The sequence below is a fragment of the Moschus berezovskii genome, chromosome 2, assembly GCF_049115385.1.
Source record: "Moschus berezovskii isolate FMDL1 chromosome 2, NW_MosBer_1.0, whole genome shotgun sequence".
Lineage (NCBI taxonomy): Eukaryota > Metazoa > Chordata > Mammalia > Artiodactyla > Moschidae > Moschus > Moschus berezovskii.
Window position 1 is genome coordinate 41,275,379 of NC_142461.1, and position 17,782 is coordinate 41,293,160.

Below are 17,782 nucleotides of genomic sequence, written 5' to 3' on the forward strand. Positions count from 1 at the left end.
CCCATTGGAACAGAAATTCTATGAGAACAGTGATCATGTCTACTTTATTCACCATTGTATACCCAGAGCCTAGCAAAATGTACCTCGTAGATTCTCAAAAAATTTTTTTTGAATAAGTAAAATATTAAATATATAAGTAAAACCCTAAAGCAACAGCGATAGAGAAATCATATAACCTTATCTTCTCACTGCTGCTACTAACACAGTTACACAAAATTAAGAGTAAACTTGGATCAAAGCCACAAGCAAAATTTTTAAAGAATTTAGATGGGGAAAAACTTTCTAGACCCTGAGGCAGCTGCCTTGAAACTGACCACAGATCAGTTTCTGTGAGCACAGGCAAGATCAGAACTTCCTAGATGACCTATAGATGTGTGAGCCACTGAATTGTTGAGTGGTACCTGGTAAAGAATCTGCCTGCAATGTAGGAGACCTGGGTTTGATCCCTGGGTTGGGAAGATCCCCTGGAGAAGGGAAAGGCTGCCCACTCCAGTATTCTGGCCTGGAGAATTCCATGGACTATATAGTCCATGGGGTTGCAAAGGGTTGGACCCGACTGAGTGACTTTCACTTGTAGCATTACTGTACCAGCAACTAATATTATACTCTTTTAGAGTAATAAAAATTAATTACAGCAGAACAAACATGAAAATACAAAGATGATTCATTTTTATTGAAAGTATTTCTAGTTAAATGATTTCTCCATAGTTGCAAAAACACCTTTTGGGCAGCCATATCCATGTCATTGGGGCTGAGCAGGCCCGGGTAGGATGCACTTAGAGAAGAGACATGAAGGACATCAGCAAGCTCAGCACCAGAGCAGTAGATTTTGCCTTTCCGGCACTGTTTGTGTACCAGTATTTCTCATATACATCATCCAGGACTGAAAGCACAGCCTCCATGGTTTCCTCACAGGTGGCCTGAATCTGAGTTTCTGGCAGGACAAATCCATAGGTACCATTGTCCCTCAGTTCAAATGTGTATGAAAAGGGGATCCCAATGTCCCGAGCCCAGTCTCTTGAGGATCCTGATGTAGCATCTACAAATAAAACATGGAGGCAGAGTTAGAAGTTACCCTGGGAAAAGATAGATTTCTATAGCTGTTTAAGGGACTAAAGGTTCAGCCTAGCAAAATCAACTCTTTCATATTAGGATCCATGAACAGCTGACTTCTTCCTCTCTTTGATATTTTCGGCTTCTGTCTCCACCTACCATCCCCACAATACCTGGCATTATGTCTGGCACATAACAGAGGTTTGGTTAAAATTTCTCAGCTGAATCAAAGACAAGATAATCTGATATTGGACAGTAAGAATCAACTGACATATCAAGGACAGAAACAAAATGACCTATAGGAAAAATACCATCTTGTTGGTTCTTCAGTGCTTGGAGGGGGTAGTAGCTGGGGATTGGGAAGCAATACACTGTTCTTTCAACTAAATTCTTTTTTTAAAAAAACTCCAGACCCCACCTCTTTTTATTTCTTAGCCTGATAGTCCTCTGGGAACTAAATCAACTGAGCAAGGGTCACTGGAAACGGTCTTTCCTGTTAACTCCTGTACCTTCTCATGGCTAGAAGCCAGAAGGAGTACTGGTCTGAGCCAGTATATTAATTTTGACTTTTAGTTAGCTTGCACCTTATCCCTAGAGAACACAATTCTGGATTTGTACAGACTGCCTTTTATCCTTGATCATTTTGATTTGTACAACTTCCTGTTGATCCATGGAACGCTTTTATCCTGTCCACCCCACCCACTCCAAAGTCCACTGACTTCTTTTGTGCCTTAGATACTATTGAAGAGGCAAAAAAAAAAAGATACTTACATAAAATATCTGCACTCGATCCAACTCTATAATTGGTTCCATGCTTTGCTTTCAGTGCATTTGCTGCCTTCTGTCCAACTTGGATCTGTAGGTGGGAAATGCAGAGACAGATATCTGGTGTTAAATATAAATCTAACAATCCAGAGGGTGTGCTATTTTGTCCAAATCCATCCTCTGAGTTCCAGACCATCTCTCTAACTTCCCACTGAACACCTATACCTGGGTCATCCGCTGATACTTCAGACTCAACATACTCAAATCCAGTTTCATCATCTCCTCCACTAAAAAGACTGCTTTGATTTTCATCATCTTGTCTTATCATGCACTCCAATATGTAAATTCTGACAATCATCTTTGATTCTTCTCTCAAATAATGACCAAGTTGCACTTCTAACATCACTTTATTTCAGTTTTATTAACTCTGAAATGGACAGTTATCATCTTCTAATAAGTTTTCCTTCCTCTCACCAATCCTTAATCCCAGCTGATCTCCCTGACTTCAGGGTGAACCTTTGTAGAGCAGGACTGTGATCATGATCCTATTGAAAACCCTCACTGACTCTTGGTTGCCCATTGTGTTAGGGTACACTGCTCAGTGTAGTATTTCAGATTTTCTGCAATAAGGACCTAACCCACCTTTCCAGCATCATATTCTCTTGATCCTACCCTAGAATATAGTCAAACTCCAGTTCTCCCACCGTTCCCCAGGTGTGCCCCATGTTCCTCAGCCTCTCTGCCTTTTCTCAAGATATGCCCTCTACCTGGGATGTCTCACTTCTTATCTCTGTTGAAATTCGACACCACCTCAAAACCTTCTCAAATGCCAAGTTCTCTGTAGGTCTTTCTTGAGCACTGTGACTAGATTATCTCTCCCCACTTTTTTTTTTCTTACATAGCCCTTTCTTCATATTCCTCTTATTGCTTCCCTCTTATTTTTCTTTAAAGGTATTCGATATTTCTTTTTCACAAGCTCATAGATTTTCAGAACAGGAAATGACACCCTTCTCTGTACCTATCACCATGTCACCTGACTGCATTGGAAACCCTTCAGAACTAGATGATGTCTATGGTCTCAGCCTTGCTCTCTGAAGACCCTTTCCTAAGATCAGAAACAAGTGTATTGACTATGTTTATTGACCATGCAATAAATCTCCTTTCATACCCTACTGACAGTCTAAGTATTCCCCACCCTAGATTTAGCCACCTGATGACTTACCCCACTACTTCCCCTTGGGTTATACACAAGACACCATGAAAATCCCCTTGGCCACCACCTGCCTGGATCGCCCATTCCTTCACCCCTTAGGACAGCCGGACTACACTTTTAGGAGCATCAGCTCCCACACTTCTTCCCTTGACCACTGACAGATCTTGTTTTAGATTCTGTCTTTTTTTTCCTACTCCTGTACTGTCCCACTGAATCCTAACGTATGACAGTGTGGTGTTTGGGTAGAGTGGATTTAGGCACAGTGACATTCAAAAGGAAAAGCAGGAGAGGTAATAAGTGGTGGTAGGGTTCCATGCAACAGTGGCAGGACTCAGAACTTTAAACTGAATATATTTGCAACCTTTTTGCCTCCTCTCCACTCACTACTGAATTTTACATTCTCTCTCTCTTCCTGAAAGATTCTACATCTGCCCTAGTTCCTGTTCCTGTCTCCAGAACTGAAATGATGGGTAGGAAGGGTTAAATAAATGCAAGGAATAAATCTGGTTTTAATCACTTACACTGGAAAGAAGTTGCTCTTTTTGTTGTTCAATCGCTAAATCATGTGTGACTCTTTGTGACCCGCCAGGCTCCTCTGTCCATGGGATTTCCCAGGCAAGAATACTGGAGTGGATTGCCATTTCCTTCTCCAGGGGATCTTCCTGACCCAGGGATTGGATACTTGTCTCCTTCATCGGGCAGGCAGGTTCTTTACCACTGAGCCACCAGAGAAGCCTCTGGAAAGGGGTATGAGAGCTGTCTGCAGAATGAAGAGGAAATTATAAGAAGGAGAAGAGAGTCAGGGAGGGGATTTCTGGAGAGAAAAATTCCATTAAGGAAATCAGAAAGAAGAGTAGAGAGAAAGGAAGGATTCAGGGTAGCTGCTGTGTGTGAGTGAAATTAAAACACGCACCCTGGAGAAAGAGTTGCTAAAATTTAGCAGCTCACTCCTTTTTGTAGTTCTTTGGGAGTCTCTGGTAGAGATATGAATTGCTTTTAATTATTCTTAATTCCCATGTGTTTCTGTGTTTCTTTGAATTAAACTCTGTTAACTTGTCCATGTGGGGTCTTAACCATTATTTGGTTTTCATGAGGCAGCTCCAGGCTACATTTTCTATTCAGATGGGTTCTTGCACTCATTTTTTATTTCTTGCAACTCACTCCAGACCAAGATTCTTTCTTCTCATGGCCAAACTTAATTTTATATAGTTCCCTCTCCTTAAATCCTGCCTATTGGGTGGGAAAGAGTCTTTCCAGTTTCCTTTTCTTTATTGACAAAAGAACTTGTGATTTTTTTTAAATGATTACACCAGGAATTACAATGGATAAGTAGATAGGAATAGGAAATATAACATCTATGAGAAGCACACAGCTGTGATACTTAGCTTATGAGTTTGGTCCTTTCTGAAAACATGAAATGATTTCCCTAGATTTCCCTATCTCTAGGGGTCGACCTCCTGATTATTCTTCTGCCTCCTTTCAACATTATACTGCAAGGCCATAGAGAGCCAATTCCTCTGCTGTCCTTCTTCTCAGCCTAAAGTTTCCTTCTAGTCAAAATAATAAAAAATCTCTTTGCCAGTAGTGTGTAATTTACATTGTTAAAGACCTCATGCATGCTTAATAACTTCTTTCCTGGGCCCAGAGAGTTTCCTATAGGCATATATTCACAGGCAAGCACTCAACAAGATTGATTAAGGCCCTGGCATCTGTGTGGGAGGATGGAGCTTGGAATGGGATACAGGGGTTGATATGGAAAGAGTTCAAATGGAAAGAATGTCAGCATTTGAAACATTAGACTTCTTATAGCTATTCTAATTTCCAGAGAAGTTTCGAATGAGGCTATATATAGTTCTATTTCCCCTAGGTAGTGATTGCCAAGTTGTCTATCACGCAGTATAATATTTATCATGATTTATACAAATTTTTCTTTTTGTAAATACATAGAGATTAATTACTAGTCTCTGGTGGTTGTAAATATACCAGAAATGGAAAACTCCTGGAACAGTTGGTGTGATTCTGTCTTTGTGTGCTCTATCAAAGCTTACCACTGAGAACCTAAAAACACTGCTAACTAGCTTCAGTGAGTTTGACACATGGTGGCAACATTTTCAGTCTTTTTATGGAGAAGTCTTAGTGATGAATGTTATGCTAACTTTTCAACACCTGATACTCTAAGAGACACAGAATTGAAGCAATCTTTGTCAATTCAATTTTCCAATCTCTACATAGAGTATTAAGGATTGCCCGTAATTCTCATCTTAGAGTTCCATCTTCCATTAGTGGTAAAGTCAGTACCCATCTGTGGTCAGAGGGTTCTAAGGAGACAGCCATCAGTAGTCCAAGACCCTATGATCTTTGAATGCAAACCTTGCAACATGGCGATGTAGTATCTGTTTTCCTGGACCAATAAAAGGAATGAAATTACCTAGAAAAATACTAGGATATATGAGCCTCTTTTTTTTTTTTTTGCTGATAGAAGACCTGTCCCATCAAAGATCTATAATGGCCTGTCTGTGGTGGTTCATTTGTATTTGTCATAGAATCCTTTAAGAAGAAGTCAAACACCCATGGTGAGATGGTTGGATAGTATCATTGACTCAATGGACATGAGTTTGAGCAAACTCTGGGAGACAGTGAAGGACAGGGAAGCCTGGCATCGTGCATGGGGTCGCAAAGAGTCAGCGCCTGAACAACAACAATGCAAATATCACAGGAACTGGGAGGTAAGGAGGGGTCTGGGCTTCTTGACTGAAATCCCTGTTTCTGTACATTACTGAAGAAGTAGAACTTCTGGGGCACAGAGTGAGGAGAATATAGGACACGGTGGCCCAGGCATCAAAGTCAATGACAGCTTCCAGAAGTTGCAAACCCTTCTTCAGTGGAGAGGAGAGGCAGTGTCTGGTGGCCTGGTGAATGTGACGCTTGGAATCTGAAGACGTGAGCTCCAACCCAGACTCCACCATTTACCGTCTACAGGGATTTCAGAAATACTATTAACTCAAGGTCTTAATTTCTGCATCTCTAAAGTGAGCTTACTATATTGTCGTGAGGATCAGATAAGGGCCATAAAATCTCCTTGTAATTTTTAAAGTTCTAGGTAAATGTTATTTCTACCTTGTACAAAATAATCCGGTAGTACAAATGCCCAAAATAATCCGGTAGTACAAATTTCCAAACAATTGTGGAAAGACACTGGGGTACTGTTGGATATTTTTGACTACTGGAGGAGGTATTCCCCTCAGCAAAGATCTAGAGTGGTTTTTCTTTTAGTGCCCAGACATGTGTTTTATAAGTGATGTTCCAGGGGGAGAGAGATAAGAGGAATGACAGCCAATGGGCCACCAGCCTTCTGTAATCTTAAGAACAAAGCAAGCCAGGCCCCCATCCAGCCCAGCATTTGTTGATAATGAGAAACTTGTTTAAAAAATATTTTTAAAGGGTATACAGAAAATAACAAGTGTTGTATGAATGTGGAGAAATTGGAACTCTTATTCACTATTGGAGGGAATGGAAAATGGTGTACTTGCTCTGGAAATGATGGTTCCTCAAAAAGTTGAAGACAGAATTACAACGTGATTCAGCAGTTCTACTTCTGGATGTGCCATGTGCTCAGTCATGTATGACTCTTTGAGACCCCATGGATTGTAGCCTGCCAGGCTCCTCTGTCCATGGAGTTTTCCAGGCAAGAATACTAGAGCAGGTTGCCATTTTCTCCTCCAGGGGATCTTCCTGATCCAGGGATTGAAACTGCATCTCCTGTGTCTCCTGCATTGCAGGCAGATTCTGAATTGAAAGCAGGGTCTCAAGGAGATATTTGTACACTTGTGTTCATAGCTGCATTATTTGCAATAGGTAAAAGATAGAAACAATTTAATTGCCCATTGATTAATGAATGGGTAAAGAAAATGTGGTATATACATACAATGGAGTATTATTCAGCCTTGAAAAAAGGAACTTCTGACACATGGTACAACGTGTATGAAACTTGAAGATATTATGCTAAGTGAAATAATCCGGTCACCAAAAGGACAGATGCTGTAAGATTCCACTTATATGAGCTACCTAGAGTAGTCAAACTCAGGAGGCAGAGAGGAGAATGGTGGTTGCCAGAGACAAGGTGGATCCAGAGTTGTTGTCTGACAGGTAGAGATATTTGATGATGCAAGGTGAAAGTTTTGAAGATTGGTTGCACAATAATGTGAATATATGAAACTACTGACCTGTCCACCTAAAAATGGTTAAGATAGTAAATTTTATGTTATATCTATTCTACCACAATTAAAAGTTGAAACAATAAATTTTAGGAAAAGATAACAAATAATACAACAATTCTAAATTGACCCTTTCTTTGACTTATGTCTATTGTTCTCAGGTTCACAAAAGGGCAAGAGCCCAGAACTTTCCAGCAATTCTGCCCACCAGGGCTTGGGTAAACAGAGCTTCAGAAAAGGACTCCAGATAAGACAAAGCAGAATTTCCCTGCCCCAGCTTGAATTCCACTGGCACTTCCCCTTACAAATATTCCTAGGCAAAAACTAGAAGCAGAGTTCAGGAGGAAATAAAGCTTTGTGTTGAGCAGAGAAGAGAGCAGAGATTATTTAGCCATGTTATTTTAGATATGCCATATTCCACTAACAGCTGGCAAGTTCTTTAAAGCACGGTTCAGAAGCTATAATTGCTGAACTGAGCTTCAAGAGAATTTACAGAAATGAAAGCACATTCCTACAGATTATTAACATAATCATCTCATTTATATTATACACGAATACCTAAGATGTCTCCCAACTTGACACTTTTCGAAACAGGTAGTTAATTAATGTAGGTAAAGCAGCATTTAACCTGAAGCCTTCCCAGCAGGCGTCTGGCAAGGTGAGAAAAGCAGGAGAAAGAAAATAAGGAAAAGCAGAGGGAACAAAAGCAAGGCTGGAGCCAAAATCCTATTAAAGGAAACGAGGGGGTAAGGGAAGGCAGAGTCCTACTGAGGCTTCTCAGGGTTCCGGCACGGTGTATGGGCTTACCAGTTCTTCGTGGTTATTTGATTTATTTTTGGTGTAGCCATAAGGCACGAGAATGAGCTGCCCGTAAGAGTGCATGGTCAGGAAGCAGGCAATGTTCTCCTTCTTGCTCTCGATAAAGCTGGAAACAGCTTTTGTCTCTGGTTCAGACATGGGTCCCGTTCCACAAAATGTTAAACTTTCACAGTTGTGAGATGCACCGATACCTGAAATATACAGGAAACCCCAAGGAAGGCATCATGGTCTCCGTTTAGCACTGACCTGGGTGGGGGTTGAGATGGGGGCGTGGGTTGCGAGGAATCACTCTTACTCAGGGCATCTGTGAGTGGAATCAAGGCTTGCCTTTGCTTGTCTAAGTTTGTCCTGGTTAAATAAGTCATTTAAGGAAGAGCATAGAAAGGCAGGAGGGCTGATGTTCAGATTTAGAAACAAACTCCCTGCTTATGTGGCTGGGGAAAGAAGATGCAAAAAGGAAAATCATTTTAAGCAATCTTGCACTTAAATTTTTGGTGAACCCTGAAACAAATGCTTGAGAACCAGTTCTTGGGTTCCAGGGTCAGCCTCTGTCATAGTCTCATTGTCCTAAGTGTCTGTCTTGCTGTTTTACTGGTATGAGTCTCTCTAGAGCTATTTTGCAAGGATAGAAAAACAGTTATTTTCAGTCAGTTGTCCTCACCAGTAATAATAAGGACCATCAACAGAGCACCTTTTCCATACTGGGCACTGTGCTCAGCCCCTCCTGTGAGACATCTGAGAAATGGGATATTTCCTTCCATATCAATAAACAAGGATATCACAGTCATCACCAACTGAAGCCCTCCAATGTGAGCTGAGCCTTGAGGGAACTCAGGAAGGAGAAGAATACTTGCCATCTAGCAGCCATCAAAATGCAGTCACCCTCTGCAGTGAGTCCCAGGGAAGTTCAGGAGGTGAAAAACAGACAATACCGGCCCCAGACAGTCAAGGTGCATATCAAAGGAATGATTTCAGGGAGTCCAGACTCTTGCATCTTCTGATACATAGAAAGGGTTAAATTCCTTATCTTGGTATATCTGGTTTTCTTTCATTAACAATAATATTTTGACCTTCAGACCACCTGCTCTTTATTGCGAAACTCTACATAAACCTGGCTTTTCCCCTCACCCGCTCAGAGCAGTTCTCTCAAGGTCACTTCATACACTGTCTCGCAGGCTTGAAGTCCTAAAAATTCTCACCGAATAAAACATAATTCTCAACTTTTAGGTTGTGAATATTTTTCAAGTTGATACATCTCATTGAATCCCCACGGCAACCTCCTGATAAGATGGTATTATGTTGAAAAAAAAAAAGAGAAAACTAAAGCCGAGAGAGCAATTTTTCCAAGATCACACACACAGCCACCAAATCTGAACCTTTGTCATCTGGTTTTTAACCAGACTGCTCTTATCCATCCTTATTTCTATTTGCTTCCAATCTATTGAGTCTGTTGAGATTTAGGAACATGAAAATGCCTTGATGAGAAGAAAATGTTTGTCTTGTTCTGCCCTCATGTTGTAAAAAATATCTGCAAGGATAATTCTCTGACTTTTCTTTATAACAATTCATAAAGAGATTCTTGATGAAGGTGAAAAAGAAGAGTGAAAAAGCTGGCTTAAAACTCAACATTCAAAAAACTAAGATCATGGCATCCGGCCCCATCACTTCATGGCAAATAGATGGGGGAACACTGGGAACAGGGACAGACTATTTTCTTGGGCTTCAAAATCACTGTGGCTGCTGAGTGCAGCCATGAAATTAAAAGACACTTGTTCCTGGGAAGAAAAGGTATGACAAACCTAGACAGCGTATTAAAAAGCAGAGACATCACTTTGTCAGCAAAGTTCCATATAGTCAAAGCTGTGGTTTTTCCAATAGTCATGTACAGATGTGAGAGTTGGACCATAAAGAGAGCTGAGCACCAAAGAAATGATGCATTCAAACTGTGGTGCTGGAGAAGACTCTTGAGAGTTCCTTGGACAGCAAGGAGATCAAACCAGTCAATCCTAAAGGAAACAAATCCTGAATATTCATTGGAAGGACTGATGCTGAAGCTGAAGCTCAATACTTTGGCCACCAGATGTGAAGAGCTGACTCATTGGAAAAGACTCTGATGCTAGGAAAGACTGAGGGCAGGAGGGGAAGGGGGCAACAAAGGATGAGATGGTTGGATGGCATCATTGACTCAATGGACATGTGTTTGAACAAACTCTGGGAGATAGTGAAGGTCATGGAAGCCTGGCATGCTGCTGTCCACGGGGTCACAAAGAGTCAGACATGACTTAGTGACTGAACAATATATTTTAAAACAAAGTGATGGGTTTCAAACATATTCACACTGATCAAAGTCATCGTTGCCATTTTATAGGCAATCTCACTTGAAAAGAGTCCTGCATATGAGTGTTGCTGTTCTTATTGCACAGGTAATATCATCTCTTTAGACAGAGTAACACTGACCAGGAAGTCCAGAAAGCTATACAAAATTAGATGGTTATTTCAAAAGTTGCATATATAAATAGCACTAACTCTAGTAATGCACCTCTTTCCTGGCTTCTCTGCTCCATTTATTTGCTTTTTGCTATTCATCTACTTACTAATGATGTACTTAGTAAGCATGTACTTACTACACCAGGATGCATCAAAGTTTCGATTGAGATCTGTTCCAAAACACGTGCCATTATTATGAGGTGAACGGGACTTCCTCCAAAGCCGGTCCTGTAACAGGGAAACAAACAGGGATGTTGTCATTCTAAGGTCTCATAAATCACACTGTTAATGATGATGGGTGGTCCTCGAACATGAAAAATAGTTCCTAGGATTGTCTAGAAGAACCTGCCTCAATATTATCAAGCTAGTGCATTTAAATTTTAGTCCCCAAGATGGGTTAGTAACCTCCAATAACAGGAACATCTGTACAACCCTAAGTGCACACGTGTGTAAACCATCACTTTGGATGGGTAATTTGGCCTCTCCCTCATGGGCAGATTAATACTGCCTGGTGGATGTGATCTGCTTAACCAGGAAAAGCTTCAGAGAGTCATTTTTTTTAGGTCCAAGTGATAAGGAATGAAAGAGAAATGGCTTGGCAGATGGAAAAAGGCTCTTCCAGGTGCACCAGAGATGGCTTGTGCACATTTCTGGAAGCACACAACTGATGAGTAGAGATAGGGATAACGACATGTTTCACCAGACAAGCCGGGAGGGAAGGGCTTGATTCATACTGGGCCAGAGGGGCCGTTACAGAGAAAGGGGTCCCTTGAAAGTCTGGGGGAGCCAGAAGAAGTGGGAGGAATAAATACTCCCTAGAAACAGGGGCTCTGACTTCTGGAGCGGTATGCTTTAGAAACATTTTTAAAGAGGAAGTTGTCTATTAAATAAAAATCTTGGATTTCCCTGGTGGTGTAGCGGATATGAATCCGCTTGTCGATGCAGGGTTCAGTCCCTGGTCAGGAAGACCCCCACGTGCCACAGAGCAACTAAGCCTGTGCACCCTTGAGTCTGTGCTCAGCAACAGAAGAGGCCGCTGCAGTGAGAAGTCCACACACAGCAACGAAGAGTACCCCAAGCTTATTGCAACTACAGAAAGCCTGCACAAGGCAACAAAGACCCGATGCAGCCAATTTCGGAGAAGGCAATGGCACCCCACTCCAGTACTCTTTCCTGGAAAATCCCATGGATGGAGGAGCCTGGTGGGATGCAATCCATGGGGTCGTGAAGAGTCGGACACGACTGAAGCGACTTAGTAGCAGCAGCAGCCAATTTAAAAAAAAGATAATTTTATGAGATGTTCCCCTGCCCCCAACTCCATATGCATGACCACCATGGAAAAATAAAGGTTGGGTTAGAATTTATAGATTATTTGTGCCACTCATGTTTCAAGAACTGATTTAAGGATACATGGTAGTATAGGAATTTTATACCAATATAATCCTTATCAGGTGACAGGCAATCCACAAATTTTAAGGAGACGGAGTTGAAGAAACATTAACTCTGGCTGAAAAACTGGGAATATGTCAAAAACAAACAAACAAAATGTTCAAAAAAGGCCTTCATCCTCCTCAATCCTAAACTTAGATTGTTGACTTAAAAATGTGGATTTTAATCCCAAATGAGGCTTCTTCCTTTAAATGACCACAAAACATTTTTATAGTTGCAGTGACTGAAGTCAGAAAATGAACCTGAATCAAGATCTAGTTCGTGAACCCATCCCAGGACCAAACTCAATGTACTCACAGTCGTCCAAGTGTAGATGTAACCATCTATGTTAAGAACCGGAAGCACATAGAAGTCCAGGTTTTTAAGGAGCCTTCTTATCCTTGAGTTGTCTTTATAGTTCTGTAGAATCTGGACGTTTAATAGAAAGATGTTTGGAATGATCCTGAGAAGAGGTCTTTTCTGTCAATTTTCTAACAATTTCTGCTTAATTGTAGGAGGTGAGTGTGCACTGGCCTTTGCCCATCAATCCTGCCTCAATTGTCCTGTTCATCGTTGTGGTCTTTCTGAAACCTCTGCATGCATCAGAATCACCTGGAGGCTGGCTTGTTAACGTACGGCCCACCTGGCTACACACCCCTATCTCCACCCCCAGCCCCAATTCACTAGGTATGAGGTAGTGAGGTGGAAACTGAGAATTTGCATTTTGAACAAGTTCCCAGTTATGTTGATGCTATGGGTCTAGGAACCACACTTGGAGAACTACTCCTTGTGGATGTCATCCTGTTTGGGCTTCTGAAGAGGCTTGACACAAAGTATCTTATATTAATTTCAAAGTCTTATTTTCTAAGGAGGGGTATAGGTAATACGTGAGAATTCACGGTGCAAGGTATTGATGGTTTCTATGTGTTGATCTCTTACTCCACACCGCAGGCACTGAAGCAGTTGTTTCATACACTTTTTGCAGGTGAAAAACTAGGGGTCCTGGTGTTAGAGACTGTGCACCAGACTACTGGAAAGAAATGGCTGGATAGCATCACCGACTCGACGGACATGAGTCTGAATGAACTCTGGGAGTTGGTGATGGACAGGGAGGCCTGGCGTGCTGTGATTCATGGGGTCGCAAAGAGTCGGTCACGACTGAGCGACTGAACTGAACTGAACCGGAAAGAGGTGACTCTGGGATTCAAACTCATCTCTGACTCCCAAGATGTATTTTCTTCTCCATTTAGATTTGTTTACCTTCCAATAAAAATGATTTTGGGTGCACTAGATAGACAACAGAACATCTAACTCAGTTTTCAGTGAGCCTACTTATGAATTCCATTCACTTTGAGGTGAAGGAGCAGCTCAGAGGAGAGCTGCCTTGCCGACACATGCTCCCCAAATAGCCGAGATGGGATGGGTGTTTTGCAGGGTGGTTAACCACCTGGTGGCTCAGACAGTAAAGAATCCGCCTGCAATGTGGAAACCTGGGTTCAGTCCCTGGGTTGGGAAGATCCCCTAGAGGAGGGCATGGCAACCCACTCTAGTATTCTTGCCTGGAGAATCCCCACGGACAGAGGAGCCTGGCAGGCTACAGTCCATGGGGTTGCAAAGAGTCAGACACGACTGAGCGACTAAGCACAACTAGCCATTGTGAGAAAGTTAAAAACACTTACTTCTTTCACAAACCACTGGCAGAAAGCAGGGGCAATCCATTCCCTGGCATGAATTCCACAGTCCATCCAGATAATCTTTTTGGGGTTATTGGATGGTTGGCTGATCTGGAGGGGACATTTGTGTTCCATTATCAAACAATTGCTTATGATTGCAAGCCACTGTGAAAAGTTATTAGATTTTTTTTTAATTCCCTTCAGGGCACCTGTCTCCTCCATTCTGTGGTTTCAAGGATGAGGCAAGGCTGCTGATAAAGACACCCACCAATATGACCCTCCTATGGTTATACTTGCTCTCTTTTGGTTACCTAACCAAGGTAACTTGGTCACCTAAGTTGTTCTTAGGACAACTTACTGACTCCCCCGTATCCCCCACACAAAGCCTGGTCTCCCCTATACCTTAAATTATTCCCTAACTTTAAACTTCCAAGCCACAAACTGTGACGCTAAGTCTCTATAAACCTTATAAAGCCTTCCCACATAGAGTTCACTCAGAGTAAAAAAGTACACAAGTAGTAACATACAAAAATCAAAAGAAGTAAAATTGAATCCCAGTCTACATTTAAGGGTTTCCCCTATGGCTCAGCAGTAAAGAACTCCCCAGCCAATGCAGGAGACATAAGAAATGCCGTATCAATTTCTGGCTTGGGAAGATACCCTGGAGAAGGAACTGGCAACCTGCTCCAGTATTTCTGCCTAGAAAATCACATGGACAGAAGAGCCTGGCGGGCTATAGTTCATAGAGTCGCAAAGAGTCAGACACAACTAAAGTGACTTAACATGCACACATGCACTACATTTAAACTTCTTGAAAACTGTGAAAGTATCCAAATACACAATTTCCTGCAATACTCATTAAATTCATTAATTTCCTCTTTCTTTAGCGACTCCTCCAGTCCCAGCTGACCCAGTCTTCTTTCTCCTCTTCCCACTTGTCATTCTTGTCTATCAGGTCAGCCTCACTCAAGCAATAGAGATTCCCTCCTCTTTCGGGGCAATTATGGATTAACCTAGAAATTACAGATTCTCTTTGGTGGAGAAGCTGTGAACATGCCCATGTTTGTAACAGTCACATCTGTTTCTGTTTTGTAAATGTCCTGGACTCTTGTTCATTGAAAGCTCTTGGGAGTTGGACTGATGAAGGTTCTCCCTCTGTATCTATGAGAAAGTTACAAATTTTGAAATATGTGGCTTGAACTCATCATATTCAAGGAAATTTTCCTTTTAGCCTCACCCATTTTCAAAGCTCCTAATCTACCTTTTACCTTAAATTCTGTCTTATAATTCCCTCTTTTATGAATATATATATATATATATATAACCATAAGTTTATCTTTATTGTCGCCTTGCTGCTGCTGCTAAGTCACTTCAGTCGTGTCCGACTCTGTGTGACCCCACAGACGGAAGCCCACCAGGTTCCCCTGTCCCCGGGATTCTCCAGGCAAGAACACTGGAGTGGGTTGCCATTTCCTTCTCCAATGCATGAAAGTGAAAAGTGAAAGTGAAGTCGCTCAGTCATGTCTGACTCGTAGCGACCCCATGGACTGCAGCCTACCAGGCTCCTCCATCCATGGGATTTTCTAGGCAAGAGTACTGGAGTGGCTTGCCATTGTCGCCTTATTACATGCCAATTCTCTTTTTTAAAAGATGCCCTGTGCAAAGGATGTTTAGATGTCTTCTTGACTGACTCAGCTCAGCTTGACAGCCTATTGAAAGTCAGGTAGGTAGGTGGCCCACGTTTAACATAGCAGTCAACTCCTGGGTAAATTCTGTTTTGAGGTCAATAGGCTTTTTTGTAACTGTGGGTAATTAAAATTTGAGGATGTGCTTTGCAAAATAACATGTCTATAGTAAGTAGTAAGAGGACAGCAAACAAATAATGCTAGTTTTTAATGCCAAACTGCTTTGGTGGTGGTTCTTGAAGAACAGTCTTGGGCCAGTAATATCAGCACCAGCTGGGAACTTGTTAGAAATGCACTGTGGTCCTGAAACTTGTGCATGTGTGTGCTTAGTTGCGCGGTCATGTCCAATTCTTTGTGACCTCATGGACCATAGCCTACCAGGTTCCTTTGTCCATGGGGATTCTCCAGGCAAGAATACTGGAATGGGTTGCTATGCCTTCTCCAGGGGGTCGTCCAAATTCAGGGATTGAACCCAGGTCTCCCACATTGCAGGTGGATTCTTTACCATCTGAGCCACCAGAGAAGCCCTCTGAAACTTGAGTGTGCATCAAAATGACCTTGGGGATGGCTTGTTAAAGTACAGATTGCTGAGCCCAACCGCAGAGTTTCTGATTCAGCAGATCTCCAGTTAGGCCCAAGCATGTGCATTTCTAACAAGTTCCCAGGTAATGTTGAAGCTGCTGGTCCAGGGCCACCCTTTGAAAACCCACTGATTAGGTGCAGCAGTCGTCAACCCTGCCTGTACCTTAGGATCATCTAGGGAGCTTTCAAGGGGTGCCTGGGACCCATCCTGGAACAATTAGCTCAGAATCTCCGTGAATGTGACCCAGGCATCAGTATTAAGCAATCAGGATTGAAAAATCATTGGTCCGAACCTGAGAGTCTATGGAAAAGTGGTTAATCAGCCTCAAAAACTTTCATTATGTCATATGAAAAAGGGGCAGAGAACTTTTGGACTGGCTTATTCCTCTGGCTATGCTATGATCTGATTTTGTGACTTTGCACAAGTCACTTTACTTCTCTGGGTTTTTTGTTCCCTCAGAAAATGAGGGAACCAAAAATAAAGGCTGTCCATAATGTTCAAATATTTTTATGGAAAATAATGTGTTAAAGAAAGCTGAGCGCTGAAGAACTGATGCTTTTGAACTGTGGTGCTGGAGAAGACTCTTGAGAGTTCCTTGGACTGCAAGGAGATCCAACCAGTCCATCCTAAAGGAAATCAGTCCTGAATATTCATTGGAAGGACTGATGTTGAAGCTGAAACTCCAATACTTTGGCCACCTGATGCGAAGAACTGACTCATTTGAAAAGACCCTGATGCTGGGAAAGATTGAAGGCTGTAGGAGAAGGGGACGACAGAGGATGAGATGGTTGGATGGCATCACCGACTCAATGGACATGAGTATGAGTAAACTCCGGGAGTTGGTGATGAACAAGGAGGCCTGGCACGCTGCAGTCCATGGGGTCACAAAAAGTCGGATACGACTGAGTGACTGAAGTGAACTGAACTGAATGTGTTAAAAAAACAATTTTGTAAAAACTCAAAAGCATGAAAAGTGAACTGGGGATTTCACCTTTATGTAGACCATCCTTCCTGCCCCCACCTCCCCCCAGCACTGGAGGCATACAGGCCTTCACAGAACACAGTCTGGAAATCTCTCAGCCAGAACGTCTTAAGTCCTTTTCAGCCACCATCTGTAATTCTAAGTTCCTCAGTTTTAGCAGGGACAAGGGAGGCCCAGCAGGAAGAAAACTAAGGAGTAAGTTCTTACTTCTGGGCCTTAGGTAGGTAGTTCTGCAAGGAGATCCAACCAGTCCATTCTAAAGGAGATCAATCCTGGGTGTTCATTGGAAGGACTGATGCTAACGCTGAAACTCCAATACTTTGGCCACCTCATGCGATAAGCTGACTCACTGGAAAAGACTCTGATGCTGGGAAGGATTGGGGGCAGGAGGAGAAGGGGACGACAGAGAATGAGATGGCTGGATGGCATCACCAACTCTATGGACATGAGTTTGAGTGAACTCTGGGAGTTGGTGATGGACAGGGAGGCCTGGCGTGCTGTGATTCATGGGGTCGCGGAGAGTCGGACATGACTGAGCAACTGAACTGAACTGAACTGTGGTAAAGAATCTTAGTGCCAATGAAGGAGTCTGAAGAAATGCAGGTTTGATTGCTAGGTCAGGAGCATCCCCTAGAGAAGGAAATGGCAACCCACTCCAGTATTCTTGCCTGAAATCCCATGGATGGAGGGGCCCAATGGGCTACAGTCCATGGGGCTGCCAAGAGTTGGACATGACTGAGCGACTGAGCAGGCAGGCCCATGGTGTCACCCAACCATTCCAAGTTCTCTTTACTTCTGAACATAATTCCACCCAGATGATTAATATGTAAGCATTTACAAGTTGTTAATTTTAAAAGCCCAGTTTAGGGTGGAAAAGTCA

The 17,782-nt window shown here is 42.3% G+C and overlaps 1 protein-coding gene across 1 annotated transcript in view; it reads right to left on the bottom strand.

Moving 5' to 3' along the window:
- Positions 1-776: 776 nt before the first annotated feature.
- The window catches only part of CPO (carboxypeptidase O), a 30,642-nt gene continuing 13,636 nt past the window's right edge, over positions 777-17,782 (bottom strand). Inside the window, exons 4-9 of the mRNA XM_055398074.2 lie at positions 13,659-13,763; positions 12,298-12,408; positions 10,689-10,779; positions 8,053-8,255; positions 1,825-1,909; positions 777-1,039 (exon numbers count right to left, since the gene is read on the bottom strand). Of these exons, the coding sequence (XP_055254049.2) occupies positions 777-1,039; positions 1,825-1,909; positions 8,053-8,255; positions 10,689-10,779; positions 12,298-12,408; positions 13,659-13,763 (858 nt within the window). The remainder of the gene's footprint in view (positions 1,040-1,824; positions 1,910-8,052; positions 8,256-10,688; positions 10,780-12,297; positions 12,409-13,658; positions 13,764-17,782) is intronic.